Source organism: Boleophthalmus pectinirostris, unplaced genomic scaffold (genome assembly GCF_026225935.1).
Source record: "Boleophthalmus pectinirostris isolate CB_2022bp ecotype Guang Dong unplaced genomic scaffold, ASM2622593v1 HiC_scaffold_18, whole genome shotgun sequence".
Classification (NCBI taxonomy): domain Eukaryota; kingdom Metazoa; phylum Chordata; class Actinopteri; order Gobiiformes; family Gobiidae; genus Boleophthalmus; species Boleophthalmus pectinirostris.
This window is the reverse complement of record NW_026571133.1, coordinates 7,801,505-7,822,501: the sequence shown is the minus strand read 5'-3', so window position 1 is coordinate 7,822,501 and position 20,997 is coordinate 7,801,505. Positions and strand designations below refer to the sequence as shown.

Here is a 20,997-nt window from a genome sequence, read left to right as displayed (position 1 = left end):
GTCAGAGTAGTTGCAGGATTTCAAATATAGCACAGGTATATCCAAAGAATTGATCACAAACAGAGATCTACATAAAATCTGAAGGTCATGTGGAGGAACCTCAAATGTTCTAATCATGTAAAAAGGCCAACATGTCTCTGTATGACTTAAAGAAAAGTAACTTTAGTACAAAATGGTATCGTTAGTTCATACAAAATATTACTCAAGCAAGGGAGTATGATGCAAAAAAAGTACTCAGAAGTAAAAAACAAAAACAAAACAAAACAAAAAACGCTGATAAGCAAACTAAATAGCAGTGGTGTAGTGCAGAGAGTGGGTCTGTCACTGTTCTGTGTTCTGTTTCTATTATGTATGTCTGAATGTTTATTGTGCTGCAGTTGTTTGTACTTGAGCCCCATTCCTTTATCGTCTGGGCCAGTATAGACACTATACTGTACTTTATACACTGTACTTAATGTTTATTTTATTTGTTTATTTGTCTCCTTTTACAATTTGAACCAAGTTCTGTCACTTTATCTTTAGGCAAGACACTTCATCCAGCTTGTGACCTCGATTGGTGTTAGTGGGATTGGCTGACTCTGTAGATTTGCAGCCTTGTTTCTATCAGTCTGCCCCAGGGCAGCTGTGGATATAAAAGTATGTCACCTCCAGTGAGTGTGGAGTGAATGAATAATGACCACAGTGTGGCACTTTGAGAGGCTTTGTGGAGCCTTGTAAAGTATAAAGCAATATTATTATTATTATCATGATAAAATTACAATATACTGGATGTTGTAATTTTGCATTTCCTCCAAACATCATTAAACATTATGGACGATACACTGCCCACCTTTCACATGATTTACAACGCTCCAGCTCAGAGTGTTGTTTATGAAGCCTGCATGTTTAAACCACATGAACACATCAGTGCAGTAACTGCTGCTGTTCTGAATGATAAAGATTAATGATGCGTTTATCTCCTGATGACACGAGCCGTGAGGCCTCCATTATACACACACATATTTATTCTGCAGATGTCAGACTCCAGTCTGATGAGATCACTGAAGAGTGAGGAACGCAGCGCCACTGAGCTGTCTGGAATATCAACACTGCACACACATATTTGGAATCACAACACATTACACACACTTCATACGAGTCTATATGTAGTTGATATATTATATATATATAGATTTATATATGAATACCCAGCAGCTGATCATCAACATACCCTCTGGGTGTGATGCTAACTGAAGGTACTACTCACTCTGACTTATTTAATCAATTATAATTATAATTATTAATTATAGTATGCGCAGTTCACTGTATCTGAAAGCAATAACCACGCAACTTTTAAAAAAACTTTATTTTATCATAGTGTTACTATTCATGGTTCAATGTTACACCACATCACTGACACAGATTTCTAGTTTGTGAGTTTGGGTCATTTACAATGGCAATAAATAAAACCTATTTCTGATTTTAAAGTCATTTTACCTGACACTGCTGTACCTGTGTGAGTCAGTGTTGTGATTTGAAATGTACCTACATAGACACACACAGTACTAAACTCAGGATGTTTGTATGAGCGAGCTTGTCTGAACACTTGACAGCTCGAGGCCACAGATGTCATTATTGAAATCGAAGAATACATTTCCTTGTGATTAAGTCATATCTTAGTGTATTTATGATATTTAATGTCTCTGTTATGTAGATATAAAACGGAGGCAGATGAGTGGATCACGCAAAGACAAGTTGGGGCCAAACTCTTATGTGTTTGGACAGAGTATGTCACATTACTGTCAGATACATCACTACTGTAGATTCCAAGGCTATGGTAAGGTATTATTTGTTTAATAGGCCTGAATGATGTATAAGACAAGACGTGCATGAAGTTATAGTTGTAACTTGTGCATCTAATGGTTTAAAAACTGCAATATAATCAGAACTGAATGCCAATCTTAAGAGAGAGCCCTTTTGGGAAAGCTGGTTTTATTTGTAAGATCTGACAACCCACGACAGGAGCTGATTCTGCTTTCTGATTGGATAATTGGCTTATTGGACTAAAACACAAAACATAAACAACTTTTACACCCGGCTAACTTTTCTTTTTTTTTTACTTAAAGGTGCACTATGTAACTTTTTGGTTGGGGGTCTATCACTTTCTTATTTGTAAACAGCTCTACTTTACTTTTATTCGATTACATGTGGTTTTATTGCTTATAAATATCTAGAAAAACATGCATTCTAACTGTGAGCGGGGTTGCCTCTCCACAGATCTGACCTGTAATTTGCTCTGGTCGCCATGAAGATAGGAACGTTTAAAACCGTACTGTGAAACATTCTAGACAAAGCAATAACATTTCCATCGAGAAAAGCAATTCATGGACCCTCCACCAGAAAATTTACACAATGCACCTTTAAAAAAAAATCTCCTCTTTTATGATGTGAAAGCAGGCACAAAAAAACGTAACCCGCAACTCATAAAACAACTTCCCAAAGTGACTATAAAGAAGCATACCTGGCAACTATGGTACCTATGTGATATTCTTTAACTGCTGAGCTGCCCCTCCCTGTTCTCCTCCTCCTCTGGGTCTCTAGGTACTGGACTGTGGCTGTTGGAGGGGGCGGGGCTGGGGGCGGGGCTAGGGGCGAGGGGGGTCCTGCGCCCGGGGGGGATGGGGGGCAGGACGGTCTTCATGTTGGAGCCGGGGCGTCTCTCGGAGGTGACGGGGTCGGTGCCAGGATGTGGAGGCTCTGGACTGGAGGACAGGTCTGTGATAAGAACAGGCAAAAACAGGGCTCATATTACACTGTTTTCTGATTTTTTTATAATGTTTCCTCATCAAAAACAAACCTGGAGTTGTGTTTTGTTCCACCTTGTGATGTCATGTGGTATTACGGGAAGTTCTCCATTGTGTTTATAAACTCCACACACCTTCACTAGAATAATTTGGATCATTTTAGCTCTGGAATCCCAAATTTCTTATGAACAAAGGGTAAAAGGAAGCGTTTAACTTGAAAACTACCACTAAATGACATCACAAGGTGGAACAGAGCATTTTGAGCTTTGGAGATGACAGACTAATGATAAAGGATTACTCAAACGTGTGAATGAAACAAAACACAACACCGGATACGTTTGTGATGAAGTAATGACAGTCTAACATGTCTTAAAGCTCACAGGAGTCCATGTTGTGTAATATAGGAACTTTAATATATCCAGGAGTCACATTTAGGAAAGTCATAAAATCAAATGATAGTAATTATAGTGGTTTCCAGAAGAGGCGTGTACAGATGACAGCCTGATGCCTTGATTGGGGTTCTAACCCGTTCATTTCAGGCAGTGAAATAAAAACAGGCCTTTGCCCTGTAAAAGCAGGAGTGAGTTATAGATGTTTATATGTGTGTTCAAATGTATAGCACAGTCAGGCAGCAAGCACTATTTTTTTATATTGACACAAAGCTGGATTTGTTTTATGATGCAAAACTAAACATGTATTAAGTTAACTATTGTGAATCTGTGTATCATTTGTTCCGTGGATAATAAAAAATGGATAACGATTCGTTTTTTCAGTTTTCGATTTTGTGTTTAAATGAATAATGGAAAAAATGGATAACGCCTGTTTCCTGTTTCTATGAATTAAATTGTGATGCGACAACCAGGACTGAACCAGGACCAAGAGTCAGAACAGGCCCAGAGGTGCACCTGCTTCGGGTGATCAGGACTGAGACCAGGCCCAGACCGGGACCAGGGCCAGGACTGAGACCGGGACTGAGACTGGGACCAGACCAGGACCAGACCAGGACTGACATTGGACTGAGATTGGGACTGAGATCAGGATCTGACCGGGACCAGACTGGGACTGAGACTGGGACCAGACAGAACTGAGACCAGGACTGAGACCGGGACCAGACTGGGACCAGATTGGGACCAGACCAAGACTGAGACCGGGACCAGAGCAGGGCTGAGACCGGGACCTGGTTTAGGCCTGAAGCAGTCCTGGTTTAGTCCTGATTCAGCCCTGGTTTAGTCCTGGTGTAGCCCTGTTTTAGTCCTGGGATCAGTCCTGGTTCAGTCCTGGTTCAGTCCTGGTTCAGTCCTGGTTCAGTCAAGGTCTGGTCCCGGTCTCAGTCCTGGTCTCAGTTCTGATCACCTGACAGTCTACGTGGGTGCACCTCCGGGCCTGTACCGATACTCGGTCCTGTTTTAGTCCGTATGCAGCATCTCAGTTTAAGTCATGGAAACAGGAAACGGCCTTTATCCGTTTTTTCCATTATTAATTTAAACACAAAATCAAAAACTTAAAAAAAAAAAAAAATCGTTATCTGTTTTTTCATTTTGGTTTTGGGGACAAATAATGAAGAAAATAGTTATTTTTTTTCTGTTTCTTATTTTTGGTTTTATTTTGAAAAACGAATGAACGAATGATACACAGATTATTGTGGCCCACAGTTTGTTCAGTGTAACATTTAATCTAACAAACAAAAATATCTTTAAAGTCCCTGTATCAGCTCTTGACGTTAAAACAAGTCAGCTGCGTTCTGTCTGCATCTAATTATAAAGTGTTAGAGATTCAGGAAGTGCGCTGTTAGTATGCGAGTTAGCCGCTCTGCTCTTGAGTTGTGAAAAGTGCTTATAAACTCATTGTGGTGAATAATTAGCTTCAGACCACTGTAAACTGTTTAAAATGAACTTTTTTCACCTTTTTTTAAATTAAAATACTTACATTTTTGACCTTTTGACCCTTTAAAATGTACTGTTTTTACTGAAAGACCTTATAAACATGTACAGGTACCATGAACTGGACAAAAATCTTCAAATAACCCAACCAATAACATTAATATTGACAATAATGGTCGTAGAACGGTGAGAATAGAGCTGTAAAATCCACAGCACTCCTGTCAAAATGCCCTGTCGGCTCTGGCTCCTCCTGTCCCAGCCCTCTCCTCTTCCTCTCTTGTTTCTCTCTTGTTTCCCTTCTGTTTCTCTTCTGTTTCCCTCCGGTTGGTCTAAAAATATCAGCACAAACAGTTTAGTACCTTTGCTGGTCTCCAGAGCGGGTCCCTGCACAGAGCTGTCGACAGGCTCCAACGCTGACAGGGCCCCCCCCGCCGAACTGGACACTGACAGGACCGAGCTGCACCGGGACTCATCTGAACTACTGCTGTAACAACAAGAGGGAGAACAAGAGAGAGATGAGAAGAGAGGGAGAGCGGAGAGAAGGAGAGAGAGAGAGATTTATATATAAATAGAGAGAAAGGAGCAAGAACAAGAGAGATGAGAGAGAGAGGGAGAGGTAAAAAGAGAGAAAGAGAGGAGAAAGACAAGAGGGACGGCTGCTAACAAGTGAACAAAAGAGATGTGAGAGAGAGGAGAAGAGAGAGGGGGGAGAGAAGGAGAAAGAGAGAGATGAGGGAGGGGGAATGGCGAGAGACCAAAGAAAGAGAAAAGAAAAGCAGGAGAGAAAGAAGAGAGAGAAGGAGAGAGATGAACTGATGATAAAGATAGATAGCTAGAGATAGACAGATAGAGAGAGAGAGAGAGCTAGAGAGAGAGATAGAGGGATATGTGAGACAGCAAAAGAGTGAGAGAAAGAAGAGGAGGAGAGAGAGAGATGAACTGATGATAGATAGATAGATAGATAGATAGAGATAGAGAGATAGAAAGAGACAGTGAGACAGACAGAGAGATAGAGAGAGAGAGAAAGAGAGAGAGATAGATAGATAGAGATAGAGCGAGAAAGAGAGATAGAGAGAGATAGAGCAAGAGAGACAGACAGAGAGATAGACAGATATATATATATATATATAGAGAGAGAGAGAGACAGACAGAGAGATAGATAGAGATAGAAAGAGACAAGAGAGACAGACAGAGAGATAGATAGAGAGAGAGAGAGATGTGAGAGAGTGAGAGGAAGAAGAGAGAGAGAGAGGGGATGCTGGTAAAAAGGGAAATAAGAAAAGATATAAGACAGAAAGAGGGGGAGAAAGAGAAGGAAAGAGAAAGATAGAGACAGGAGGAGTCAGAGAGAGAGAGAAATGAGAGAGAGGAAGAGGGGAACAGAGTGTACAGAAAGAGGAGAAGAGTGAGAAGAAGTGATGGGAAAAGGAAGGAAGAAAGAAAGAGGGTGAGGTGCAGAGACAGAGAGAAAACGAGAGAAAAGAGAGGAGGAAAGAGAAGTGAGATGGAGGTCAAGAGGGAGAGAAGTAAGGAAGGAGAGAGAGAAAGGGTCTGCAGGTAACACACGCAAAAGAGACATAAAAGATGAAGAGAGAGGAAATAAACACACGGGGCTGTAGAGAGGACACGAGCGGTACTGACTGTGAACCAGGACTGAGAATAAACCAGGCCCAGAGACACAAGACAAAACACAACACTAAAGTTTACTGAAAACTACCAGACGCTGCACTTTTAGTTTTCCAAATGTCATGGTAAAAAGTGGAAAATATAAAAGACAATTGACCTCCGAGCGGCACAGTGAGGCGAAGGCTTGAATAGGTAAAATGTGAAGGAGAAGCTCGGTACAAATGTGATAAATGACCCGAAGTCTGATACAAATGACCCTTTAAAACTAGAATGTCTGGTCAAATTTGGCTAGACTCACAACACAGCAAGAAATCCTCCAGCTAAATTAGTCCTGACCAAGACTAGCTCAAAAATCTGGAGATGTTTTTTTTTTTTCTAAACAAATTTCCCTACAGGAGGAGATATAGGAGATGTGTGTAACTAGGAAAAGGCCCCAAACTTAAACAATTTCATGTGCAATGGTCTATTTTGCCTATTTAAAATTCTACAGCGATTAAAAGTTACACATATTTGTAAACGTTGCATGAGTAGTAACCTGCTTGTTTCTATCGTTCTGCATGGAATGTTCCACAGTATGACATTAAACAGCTCTCCCTTAGTGTGGTGATTGGAGTGTCAGTCATTCTCATGTGTTTTGGAAATGTATTAAAATTAAATCCTTTGGGGAAAATATTGCAATTGTAATAGAAGAGGTATTTGGCTATAAAATACCCAATGACCCACAGATTATGGACTTGGGCTTGTTGCATGAAAACAATATTTGAACTGAAGACTTCTATTTGTTTAAAGTGATAATCTTGGCTCGCAAGAAAGTAATAACAAGGACTTGGCTGATGGATGACCCTTTGAAAGTGCAACAATGGATAGATATATTGGAGGAAATTTATGTGACGGAAAACATAACTTATTATTTGAGACTTTATATGATGATGATGGTCTGAACAGAAGATGCAAAATTGGTGTTGCGTCTTCACTTTTTATCCCGCCTTTAGACAAGCATTTTCGGGAGAAGATCTGCCTGCAAAAGTGTGTGGACATACGGAAGCTTTCACGCCACGCATCAGTTATTCCTTCCACAAAGTTTTCCCACCATCGGCTGCTTCTCCAGGTCTCGTCCATCGCCGTCTGACTCGCCTGCGACGAACTGGGGCATCCAGAATTTGACAGAGGTGATTGCAGATCCTTCTCTGTTCACTAATAGTATCTCTGCAGATTCTGTACATTTGTTGGGAGCCTCCTGTAAGTTTATTAGAGCTGCCAGAGAAGCTTGAGGCTTGACGCATGGAAATGATCCAACGTGTTAGTTTCTATGTTTCTGTATGTATGTGATGAAAACACATACATGACCTGAGCAGATCTGAAGGGTGGTTTCAGATTTTTGCATTTTTAAGCCCCCAAAACACTGTCACCGTCTAAACAAAAGTCACTTCCAATAAAATATTTTGTCGTTTTTACCCACAAGCGTTCTCGTGTAAACAGACCCTGAAAGCTGGTAAATTTGAGAAGCGATGGTCAAAATGTCATTTTATTTTTCTATTGATATTTTAGTTTTCTATTTTTTTGTAAAACCCCACAGATTTTTTCTTTTATGTACATTTGTTAAAATTTTGAAAAAAACATGAATATAAAGTAAAAAAAAAAAAAAAAACAGCTCTCCCTTACATTTATTCAATTACAGGTGGTTTTATAACTCAAAAATACCTAGAAAAACAGGCATTCTGACTGTGAGCGTGGTTGCATCTCCACAGATCTGAACTGTAACTTGGTCTGGTTTGGTCTCCATGAAGATAGAAAGGTTTAGTGCCATACTGTGATACATTCCAACCCAAGCAATTACGTCTCCATGGAGAAAAACATTTGACGGACCCTTCGCCAGAAAGTTACACCATGCATGCTTTAATTATTGATCTTAAACATAAACTGTGCCAAAACAACTACATTTGAGACTCTGCCGATCTCAACTTTAAACTTAGGCTTTGTCGAGAATATAATGAAATAATACAAACCCAACAATCTGTCATCGGTTGTAGCTACAAAAAAAAAGCAAAAAAATGACTTGGAGATTAAGATCTGCGTGTCTAGACAGATGAAAACATATAAGTCCAAGAAATACCTCTACATCAGGAGCCCTGTCTAAACCTGGACACATGCACAGGTTTAGGCAGATCCAACTGACGAACAGGTAGAGAGACGCCTGTGATTCTTTATGGAAATACTGCAGAGGTGAGTAATGCTACTATTAAGTACTGCATATTGTAAATTGCAGGCTTTAACAAAACTCGAACATTTTTCAACAAATTTGTCTTCCCGCAATGATTCATGAACGCAATAAGGCACGCATTAATTTTGACTACAGCCCAATGTATACTAAATGTCAGCTCCTGGGAAAATAAAATGAGAGGAATTGTTGCTAATTTGTACAGGGAAGCGAAAAATGAATGAATCACGCTTGCCGTAGCTGTAAATGACTGATTAAAGGCGTATTTGGAGCCAAGCTGTGCATGTAAACAAAATTAAACGCCCCACAATGAAGAGTAACAGGGTAATTTATGAATGGGTTTACAGAGCACGAATGGTGCTTTTACAACTGCACCCACATGATTCTGCTGCAGTTTAATACAAATATAAAGCTCAGATTTCTGATTCAAACAGAAGTAACCAAAGTTTTCGGCAAATTAATCTTCCCAGTAGAGGAGTTTAAAAGTGGAACTCAACTCTTTACTTTAGGGAGGGAATATATGAGTATTTTGTGATTCAGTTATGATACGGAGGACTGCAATTTCATTTAATCTAACAGTATTTTTGGTTTGATGTTGAATGAAATTAAAGCAGAGCTATTATGCAAAATCGACTTCTCAGAGCTTATAACCATGTTATCATTGAAGGTCTAACCAACACACAGTTATATGAACAGTGTTACTTTAAAGAAATGAAAGTCTTGGGTTTACTTTATTAAAGGTGCATTATGTAACTTTTCTGGTGGAGGGTCCTTCACCTAGCCTGATTCATCAGCTGGTTTCACTTTGTGGAAACTGTTTGAAGCAGCATTACGATTCGTTCGCTCGACAGTAGGCTGGTACTTTTTTTAGTTCAACCAATCGCTGCTATATGGTCGTGACATGTGTAATGCACCAAATCCCGTAGGAAGAAGGGCAATAACATCCTTCCCCTTAATAAAATTAACCAAATATTCTCTTTGTTCCAGATTTAAATCCTCAATATTGGGAATCGTTGCCAACACAGAATGTATGTCTTCGTCTACATCCATCTCAATCGTGTTGTTTACTGTTGTGCTGTACCACAAAAGGACCCAGACAGGCGCTTGATTTTGACATCATGGCTTCACAGCTCTTCACTGATTGGCTGGTGTGCGGTCTACAACTTCCAGGGTTCTTGCAAACCGTCTAGTGTATTCCGATTCCTGACCTAGTCGCTGGAGAGAAATGAAACTGAGTGGAGGCACTAGGTAGCTGGCTATCCTTCACCTGCTTCTAGCCACATATACTGAATGTTACAAAATCAGATGTTCTTGTGGGTTAGGTGATCATACCCAGGGACAGTGTGAGGGCAGTGCTTGAGGGGGCACTAGCTTTTCCTGGAATGGCCAATGCACCCCGAGAGCTCCCTCAAAGATTTTTGCCCTGTTTTCATGGGACATTTAATCTTCACAAAAATTCTAATTCAAATGGCAAACATTAAGGATGTAATGATGTATCTCACAGTACGATATTTATTGTGATATTTTGTGGAGGCTAACAAAACACTACTTTTTCTTCTTCGAACACCTTGACGAGACTTAATCCAAAAAACAAAGATTTAAAAGTGCTTAGAACAGTTATTTCTTCATGTAGTCTGCACTGAAATGAAGCAAAGGATCATGGTCCATGTAGTTCCCTCTATTTTTTTAGCTATTGATGCAAAGAGACTTGTGATGAGCTACTATATCATGGTGAGACCTTTGACGATACGATATCAGGATATTTCTGTTATTGTTACATCCCGAGAAACTATAGTGTTCAAAATGAGACTATAATGAAAAAAATAATTCCATATTAGGTTTTATAAATCACTCCAGGGGCTAACTATAAACTGTGAAGCGAACATGGGGGGTGAGGGTGCTCATTGTTAAAAGGCTATATATTCTCATTAAGTTAAGAAGAATTTAGCACCCCCTTAGCTCCTAAGCAAAAATCTCTAGAGCTATACCCAACCATATCTGGGGGAAAACTGACTTGTAAGTATGAGCCAACTAAATAACTATAATTTCCTTAATTCTCTATTTTAATGATGACAGAGCAACTGAATACCTTGCCATTTCTGCACACAGGCTGAAGGCAAAACTAAAGTGAAGCCAAGTGAGAGGCCATTTCTCTAAACTGGTGCATAATATAAAAATTAATATTGGCTACTCTGAAATACAGTATAGTGTAGGTAAAAGTCCACAGGCAAAAAATCGTCAAAAAGGAGAAACAAAATAAGTTACAGAGTTCTGCTTTAAATGCAAAAAGGCCAACATTTCCATATTTCATTTCATCTGCCTCTCATAGTCTCTGCTCATTTGTTCCTGCAGTGTGAATGTGCGAGTGTGAGTGTGTTTGTGTGTTTTGTGTGTGTGTGTGTGTGTGTGTGCGTGCGTGGGTGGCTGTATATACCTGCTATCTCCACTTAAGTGCATGCTCGGGTTGTGATTCTGCAGGGATGATGCTCCTGTCTCCGTGGAGCTGAGGTAAACAAAAAACAGCGCCAGATTCAATAATTCTGCCTCAGCGGCGTAAATCACATGGAAAGGCAATTTCACACACTTATAAACACACAGCCACCAGCAAAACACAAATGTATGTCTCAGTATTTGCTCTTTTTGTTTTAAGTGTTTTCTATGTCATTGTAATTAGAGTGAAAACTTTAAGTGTAGCGTGTAATACATGGTAATATAGTTGTTATAGCACTAGAGGTAAAGAGGTTGTGGGTTTGATTTATGAGTTTGGATGTTATCGTTTCTTTTTTTCAGTGTTGCCTTAGTTTAAAACTGCACTGTGCTTTTCTTTACGGAGATGTTATTGCTTTGTCTGGAATGTTTCACAGTGGTAGGTAATAAACCTTTCTATCTTCATGGAGACCAAACCAGACCAAGTTACAGGTCAGATCTGTGGAGAAGCGACCTTTTTCTAGGTGTTTTTGAGCTATAAAACCACCTGTAACTGAATAAATTTAAGTTAGAGCTGTTTAATGTCATACTGCAGAACATTCCAGGCAGAGCGATGACATCTCCATAGAAACAAACAGGTGACGGACCGCCAACCAAAAAGTTACACAGTGCAACATTAAGTCAAGCTAAAAGTTCACTAGTTTATTTTATGACTTTGCTTTTTAGAAAGTTTACACTTTATATTGACATTTTACAGCTGATGTCTTCAATAGTCCCTGGGGGTGTGAGTGTAACTGAAGACACTGCTCTGTCTGAAACTCTGTAACTCAAATTAGATTTTAATCTGAGCTTAGTTTTAATACAATCTGACCATAAAAAACTGACTTTGCTGAAACTGTTTGTTGAAAATCAAACACCTAAACAGGACCATGAACGCTCATATTGGTCACTGGCTCCTGAAAGTGTGCTATTTAAACCCATTTTGTATTTTTTCTTGACACAATCGTAAAACTTTTTGTCTGTGTTTGTTAATGTGTGCGTTGTGTCTCCACAGTAACTGCTGAACATCCTGCCAATAAAGATGTAGATGTAGAACACCCCCAGAGTGACGTCACTGCAAATGATCAATACTACCCTGTACAATAAAGCTCAAAAGGTTTACATATTCAATCTTTTTTACCATATGACTTATATACCTTTAATGCTCTAGTCCCTGTAAGAGCTGTGTCAGGACTGAAGAAGCTACTTGAGTGAAAGACAACATGTATTCACTCTATTAAACTTTAGTCCAATGAAGTTCATTTGGTCTTTCAATAATTTATGAGGTATTTCAGGTATGAAAATAAACTCTTGGTCTGAAAAAAGAACCTAATGAGATCTATTAAACTTTGTTCAGTTAACATAATTTAACCATGGTTTTCCAGTTGAATATTTACTATGCACTGTTGTTGGGACCCACTACCATGGATCTATTCAAATCAACTGGATAAGGTGTTGCTGCTTGTAGGTGCCTCCAGTTGGCGTAGTGAACACTCACTTTTATTTGACCAAAAAAAAAAAAAAAAAACATGGGCCAAGAAAGGATTTTTTTCATAGAGCGCAATGTAATCACAGATTGCTCATGTTCAGCTCACAGGGCACCTACAACTTTCAAAAATGTTGGATTTTGTGGCGATTTTTACCTTTTTTTTAGATGATAAACTTTTTCTCAGCTCAAAATTCTTCAACTGTCTTAAAAAATGCTTTATGATCATTAGCTCCGGCTCCGCTCTAGCTCCTGTGTGCCTGTGGGAGAAAAGAGCACTACTGCACATGCTCAAACGGCCCGGAGCTACAGGAAGTACCTCCTCGAGACTAAAGGCAAATCTGGAGTCATGCACCGTTGAGCTCGGCCCACTGACTTGAATGTGCAGCCATTTTGAAACCCCGGGATATGCCCACTACCTGTAACGTGCTGAAGACGACTGAATGAACAATTCATTTGAACTACAACAATCACACGGCTGGGGCCTCTTATTATTTGCAAACTGTTAAATGACATAATTTCTGCACCTGCCACTTCACCAACAAGCTCGGACAATCACCGAGAGTGGACCAAGGGAATAATTAGATTAAAGTGGAGGGATTATAAGTGATTCGGCCTCTTAGATTAAACAGCAGAGAGGTGGAGAGTTCGGGGGGTTATTATTATGATTATTGTGATGGACCTTCTGAAGAGATGACTGAAGACGGCTGGACTCTTCCCCACGATGGCCTCTCTCAGCAAACGCTCACGTCTCCTCAAAGAAACGAGCTCCTGCACAGAGAGAAAGAGAGTGAGAGAGAATGAACGAGAGAGGGAAGTAAGGAGAAAAGAGGTAGATAGAGAAAGACTGAGGGAGAGAGACAGAATGAGAGAGGGAAAGAGAGAGATAGACAGAGAGATGAAGGAAGAACAACACAGAGAGAAAAAGAGGCAGGGGGGGAAAGAGAAAGAACGTGAGAGAAATGTACAGAGGGAGGGAGAATGAAGGAGTGACAGAGAGGAGAGAGGGGGGAATGAAAGAGAGAAAGCGGGAAGTAGGGAGAGAGGAAGAGAAAAGGAAAATGAAAGGGAGAGAGAGAGAGAAGTGAGGAGGAGAGAGGAAGACAGAATGAGAGACAGACACCAAGATAAAGGGAGGGAGACAAAGAGAGAGTGAGAAAGAGGGAAAAGGGAGAGAAAGAGAAAGGGGGGTAATAAGAGAGAAGAGAGAGACTGAGGGAAAGAGAGACAGAATGAGAGAGAAAGAGAGATAGAGATGCAGAGACAGATGGACAGAGAGATGGAGAAAGAGCGTGACATAAGAGGCAGGGAGCGAAAGAGAAAGAGAGTGAGAGAAAGGTAGAGAGGGAGGGAATGAGAGAGGGAAGGAGAATGAAAGAATGACAGAGAGGGAGAAAGGAGGAAGGGAAAATTAAAGAGAGAGGGAGGCAGAAAGAGAGTGAGATGGAGGGAGAGAAAGAGACCAAGAGAAAGGTAAAGAGGGAGGGAGACAAAGAGAGAGTGAGAAAGAGGGAAAGGGAGAGAGGGAGAAAGGTGGGGGGCAAGAAGAGGGAAGAGAAAGATTGAGGAACGGAGAGAGACAAATTGAGAGAGAGAAAGAGAGAGAGCTGGAGAGACGATAGACAGAGAAATGGAGGAAGAGCAAGATAGAGACAAAAAGAGGCAGGGATGGAAAGAGAAAGAGAGGGAGGGAAAGGTAGAGAGGGGGGGAAAGAGAATGAAAGACAGACAGAGAAGGAGAAAGGGAAAATTTAAGAGAGAGAGAAGAAAGGAGGAGAAAGGGAGACAGAAAGAGAGTAAGATGGAGGGAGAGAAAGAGAGCAAGAGAAAGGTAAAGAGGGAAATGGAGAGAGGGAGAAAAAGTGAAAGAGGGGGCAAAAAGAGGGAGAAAGAGAGATTAAGGAAGGCCATGTGAGAAGTGTTGAGGTGAGGAAAACAGAAATCAAACCTGTATTTAATCTAATGCAGAGAGCTTTAGAGAGGGGAGTGTGAAGTAAAGCGTTGAACTGGGAGAACAGTGGGATTCTCATGTGCTGCTGACACGGCAGAACGTCAAGTGTCATAAGTCAGCAGCAAAAGCACAATTTAAAATGTTATTTATGTGAAATATATAAAAAGAGACAAGGCCCTGTTCAGTCTGGTGATCAAACATAACAACTTCTGAGTAAAACATAAAGGGGGATTGTGAGATTTGGGTAAGTGAGCACATGTGTAGACAGGAAATATGCTGTAACTGTCTGGTTATACCTTTATATCATGTATGGTGGTTATGCAATTTGAGGCATAGAGGCGAGCTAGTCCCTCCTACTTCTGTTTGAATTCAGAAGTGTCTGGGACCAGTCCATAGACCGTATACATGAGTGGACATATTCAATTCCTTTGGGAAGGGAAACAGTTTGAACAGAGGTTTGTAGTCACACAGATCTGATTCCCTTTTGCAGTTATGGAGTTTGCAAACTTCCGAAGCCCGTTTTCCGCTGTTAGGACATCCAACAACCACACAATTACAATGTCAGTATCCCATAACTAAAATATAACAATATCAGAATCAGAAACAAAAGCGATATGATTCAAAAGACTTGAAAAGATTGGCTTTGACAATAGACGAGTTTCAGCTGACGTCATTGTTATTAAAAGCCCGCGTTGCATGCTGGGAAATATTTTGGTCGGAGGCAAGAAACACGATAGCAGGTCAAACACAGTGCGTAACCTCGTGTATTTATCCCCGATAATGGTAAATTCCTGCTGCATTATCGGATGCACAAATAGAAGAACGGAAGAAGGAAAATGTCTTTTCCGTATTCCGAGTGAAAAGAACCGCTAACGGCGAATTAAACGGCTTTCAAACATACGCAGAGCAAATCTAGAAGATCCTAACAAACCGTGGACTCCAATAAGTTCATCATCGCATCGAGACTCTTGGAGGTTTTCATCTTTTCTGCTGTGAATGGTCCAGGAGTTTCCACCAAGTCATTGTGGATATCGCCGAAGAGAATGTTTGTCCAGGTAGTTGGCGATTCCGACCAGAAATTTGGTTTGGTCCACCTTTTGTCGGGGTTGAAAAGGGTAATTTGGCGTCCGTCGATGCTTATGACCAATTTCTGGTCAAATCGTCTTTGGTCCTCTGCCGTTAGAGTGGATAAATAACCGGGATCAATACCCTTTACGTGCTTTCTCGCTCCGTCCGTCATGTTGAATTAGTGTTTTTTGCCGCCGACTAAAATAATTCCCAGCATGCAACGTGCACTTTTGTCAACAATGAAACTCGCCTATAGACGCATCCCACTGGGAAATCATACATGTCGGCTTGATGGTCACTTTTTCGGACGATCGTTCCCAGTATGCATTGCACGATGACCAGAAGTCCAAAATTCGGGATGCATCTATTAACTTACAGCTGGACCTTGTCTCTCCTCTCTCTGTAACTACTGCTGTGAGCCTCGCCTTTTCGGTCTTAAAATGTTCGTATTAACCCGCTCTACATGACATTAATTTTGTTTTCGCTATTTTGTCCGTCAAAAACATCCTAACCATAACATAGAGCCTGTCTCCAGATTCGCTCCTGTAACAGTGAGCATCGCAACCCTCATTTGAGTGACGCTGAAGGCTATGGGTGACATCACACTCGCTTAGTCCACTTCTTTTATACAGTCTATGCACCAGTCTATAAAGTATATCCTTATTTGTGAAGTGCCAATCATGGCTGCTAATTTGGAGAATGTGTTTCTCAATTGCTGAAGACAACTCCTTTCGAATATTCTTTTTTGTAAAGTATTATAAAAGTGGCCAGCCCGACAATCGTACACTTGAACTGATGCAGAAAAGTAGCACGTGTCCAATCGCCCACATTACAACTCAGTCCGAACTATTTTTAAACACCGTCCACCGTCCATTCTAGTCACACGCATATCTAAATATAAAAGTCATGACTCACAGCGGGGGTCTTTTGGGGGCAGAGCTGGTGCTGGATGTGGGTGTAGTAGTGTCTGTGGGACAGGAGTGTGGGGTCCAGAGCCAAGGGAGAGACAGAAGAGCCCACTGTCACTGAGAGTCTCTCCCCATCTGTGGGCTGCTCCTGCTCCATCTCTGAGGAAACACACACAGATCACAATTTTAAATACCTAGAGCTCTACGATTGCTTTTTAATAACTGATTTGTATATACTATATCACTTTGTAAGGGTATAAAGTGATATAGTGTATAAAAATCGGTTATTAAAAGGGAGATTACATTAAACATTTCTGCTGATTACATTTTTAATCATCTCTTTTTGCTGTAATTTTTCATAGTTTTAATTATAGACAGTTGCAATTCTAATTTTGCAAATCTCCAGAACAAAAATTACGATATTATCTATTTTTAATGTATCTCAAACATTTCTTTTCTAACCATCCTACTGCAAAGATCTCAAAGATACAAGTGCATGTAGTGATAATAATGGCAAATAATGGTCAGGACATTTGAATACATTATTGTTGTAACATTTAAAACAAAAAGGCAGAAGTTAGTTCAAATTTAAATATAGGAGGTTGTGTTTATTCCTCTCCTTAAGAGTCTAAATTAATGAGGATAAGTAATGCGGACAAGTAAAAAAGTTAAGTTAAAAGGAGCTCTAAAAACTTCCCGACAGTCATTACTTCTTTAATTGTTGCCACAGCCCATTTCAGTCAAATTAGATTCTATGCTCACTATTTTAGTATTTGAACAGGGTATGTAAGGACAGTGTTAGTTACTTGCGAGATTTAATGGTCTAACTGAAAAGCACTAACATTTTCACTAGGTTTTGAGTCAGTATTTCAAATTTCATGCACATTTTATGCCTGGTAAACTGGACTGCTTTTTATAATACGATATTGAGTAAATAAAAATGAGGAAATGTTAGTAATAATAATGAATAATGCATGTTTTTGGTAAAGGCTCATTCTGTCTTCAGATATAAATTTAGAAATAGCAAATTTTTTTTGTGTGTCAGAAAGGAGAATTTGTTTACCTGCTTTACACTAAATTCTAATGCATTGGTCTTAAACAATACTTTTCCAACCTTTTAAAATAGCTTTTTGTGCATTATTCATTCGCTCTACACACGGTGAAGGCACAGCTGCCCTGAGGCAAACTGATGGAAGTGAGGCTGCCAATCTGCTTCATCAGCCCCTCCAACCACAAGACAAGGCAAGTTTATTTATTTACAGAATAAGAAATACATTAAAATCACTGCCATATCATCATAAAATTACAAAGAGAGAGAGACATTAATTACATAAATTAGAGAGAAGAGTGCGGAATAAAAACCTCTCAGGCGTACGCAGCTAAACAGAACCGTTTTGAGCCTGGATTTAAACAGTGTCAAAGTAGAGGCCTGTCTCACACCAACCACCACCAACAACTCCACTCTCATACTAGGCAATGTGGGTGAAGTGCTTTGCTTACTGACACAACAACAGCTTTTGGAAGTGGTGCCCCGCTGTGACGCCTGGAATTCCCAACGGTCTCCCAGCAAAGTACTAACCAAACCCAGTCCATTTAATAGTCTGAAAATGACAAGATCAGGCTAAAATTTCACTCCATATAAACTGGTTTGAGTCCACTTAAGTCCTGATGTTGGTTTGGTCCTGTTCTAGTTCTGGTCTAGTCCTGGTTTAGTTCTAGTGTTTGTGTGAGCGTAAACAGAATGATACAGACCTGTTTGCTGAGCAGTCTCCTCTCTCCCAGGCTCCTCCACGACCAGGTATCCCTTCACCACCTGCTTCAACGTCTGATAGGCCTCATCCCAGTCGTCTGTATAAATAAATATTAGGGATGTAACAATAACCAAAATATCGTGATATCGTATCGTCAAAGTTCTGGTGCAGCAATAGCTTAAAAAAAAGACAGAGGAAACTACATAGACCATGTTCCTTTCCTCCATTTAAGTGTAGACTACATGAAGAAATAACAGTTCTAAGCACTTTTAAGTCTTTGGATTAAGTCTTGTCGAGGCATTTTAAGAGGAAAAAGTCGCATATTAACAGTTTTGTTAGCCTCCACAAAATATTGCAATAAATATCGTACTGTGAGATGTATATTGTGAAAATATCGTACCGAGAGATTTGCATATTGTTACATCCCTAATCGTGAGTCTCATGAGTTTTTCCACGATATCGCAATAAATATTGTACAGTGAGTTTCAAACCGTGACGATATTGTATTGTGAGACTTGGATATCGTTACAACCCTAGTAAATATGGATTATAAGTTAATAAGAAAAATAATGCACTGGGGTTACATGTTTTTTATTACTAACTATTTACTATCCAATTACAGTCAGTCCTGAAGTAGTGTTGTCATGATACTAACATTTCAAACTCAACTAAAATACTAAAGACTGATTTGGATACCACAATAATCATAAAGAAAAAGATATTAAGATATTAAAAAAGATGTTTCTTACACTAATTCTTTCACCCTAAAATAATTAAGGTTAATTGATTGACTGATTGATTGAGCTCTGATACAGACCAAGACCATTCTGAAACTGTCTAATTTTGCCCTATTTATTTGATGTTTTCAGAATCAATACCTGTTCAAACATGTCAGTTTTGATACTAGTTTCAGCACTGACAATTAGAATCTGAGTACTGAATTTTTGACAACCCTAGTTTGAAATCTCTTCCCAAATGACAACAGAAACTTAATATTTTACCGACTTTGCCAGAGTTGTTCAAAAATCCAAAATCCAAAAAATCCACACAGAAATACTTGCAGATAAAAAAGAAAAACATTAATCAAACAATCATGAATCACAGATATGGGGACGATGAGTCAGTTCAGTACGTAAAAGTGATGTCTTCTACTGCTGTACGTTCACATCATTAAGAAAACTGTCCTCACGTCTCCGCTGCTTGACACAACAATGATAAACACAGTGATTCTGGGTCTGTGCGCTTTTAACACACACTGTAATTGAACTGAAAGTGTGTTGTATGGATTTCACTGTAGTGTGTTCATTTATCTCAGGCCACATCAGTGTCACTGGGTCAGGGGAGGGTGAGGGAAGACGATCTCTGCTTCGGATAAGAGGATAACATGATACAAGATGGTACTGGGCCTGTTACAGTAATATACTTTGAAGTCAATATACACGATAAATGATAAAATTTAAAACATTTTTTACTACTGACTATTGTTGTCATGATACTAAAATTTCAAATTTGATTTTGATTCTGAGGATAGATACTCAATACTAGGGATGTAACAATAACCGAAATATCGTGATGTTGTATCGTCAAAAGTCTCACAATAATATCGTGGGCTGTCACAATATATCAAATCACAAGTTCCTTTGCTTAAATACATGGTTTTATAGTAGCAGCATCTTATAAACATTGGGAACTCCATATCCCATGATTCATTTCAGTGCAGATGAAAGAAATATGATTGAATTCTTGGGATTATGACGGAAATAATTCACACCAAAATCTTGTCAAGGTATTTTAAAAGCAAACAAGTGTCCTGTATACGATTAAAATTAGCCTCTTCAAAATATTGCAATAAATATCGTACCGTGAGATTTGGATATCGTTACATACCTACTCAATACTGATTCTAATACCATGGTGATAAAAAAAAAAAAACAACATTTATTAAACAACAGAATTTATTAAACAACAGAATGTGATTTCAAATATTCACGAAAGGTTCATTTTTGTCCTGGGGAAAAAAAAATACTGTACCACTGTGAGGAGTCTCGCCTCAACACAAAATTTGACCTGTATATATACATTTTACATACATTTACATACATTTAATGCCATACTGTGGAATTCAAGGAAAAGACAAGAAGCTGGTGGCACTCCCTCCACCAGAAAAGCTATGTAGTTATGCAGAGAACATAAACATAACATAAAATATCAGACTGAACACTGGAATATTTCTTTCTAAAACCATCTCACCCATTATCTGAAGTTTTAACAAGCTCTACAGTGTGAATGCAACTGCTTAAACAATTCAGAAGAGACAACTCAACAGTACAAACCAGAGGCGATGACGTTATCGAAGAAGCCTGGGTGCAGTCTGTGGGTGTGTGCGTACATCTCTATGCGAGACACGGCCCGGTCGATCTGTGCGGGAGAGTACAGGTCGCGGTTCTTCAGGTGACAGATGTACTGGTCCACTTGGGTCGGAATCAGCAGGATGTAGCGAGGCTCAAAGTGACTGTCCTTGAGACTACAGATGCCCTGAAATGAACAGAGGAGCATGTCAACCAAATAAGACATAAAGACATAAACATTCTCCCGTAGACATACATGCAGAACCCCCCCAACACTGACCTCCAGCTCCATGTGCACGCAGCAGGCCAGTCCTTCTCTGGCCACCTCCTCCACTGCGTCTCTGGTGAGGCCGTACCTGTGACCTGCATACTCCACGGTCTGGATAAACTTACCCTAAACAAAACAAAGTGTATTTATTAGACAAATGAACCAGGGCTGCAGGGCTTTAGTTATTTAGTTCATTAATTGGTCAAAATTTGTATTAATTGACAAATCATTTTATTTAGATTGT

The 20,997-nt window shown here is 39.7% G+C and overlaps 1 protein-coding gene across 1 annotated transcript in view; it reads right to left on the bottom strand.

Moving 5' to 3' along the window:
• Positions 1-2,530: 2,530 nt before the first annotated feature.
• Positions 2,531-20,997, bottom strand: part of lrguk (leucine-rich repeats and guanylate kinase domain containing) — a 43,216-nt gene continuing 24,749 nt past the window's right edge. Inside the window, exons 12-19 of the mRNA XM_055153859.1 lie at positions 20,766-20,879; positions 20,471-20,672; positions 18,139-18,234; positions 16,394-16,545; positions 13,142-13,230; positions 10,942-11,010; positions 5,023-5,147; positions 2,531-2,754 (exon numbers count right to left, since the gene is read on the bottom strand). Coding sequence (XP_055009834.1) covers positions 2,531-2,754; positions 5,023-5,147; positions 10,942-11,010; positions 13,142-13,230; positions 16,394-16,545; positions 18,139-18,234; positions 20,471-20,672; positions 20,766-20,879 — 1,071 coding nt within the window. The remainder of the gene's footprint in view (positions 2,755-5,022; positions 5,148-10,941; positions 11,011-13,141; positions 13,231-16,393; positions 16,546-18,138; positions 18,235-20,470; positions 20,673-20,765; positions 20,880-20,997) is intronic.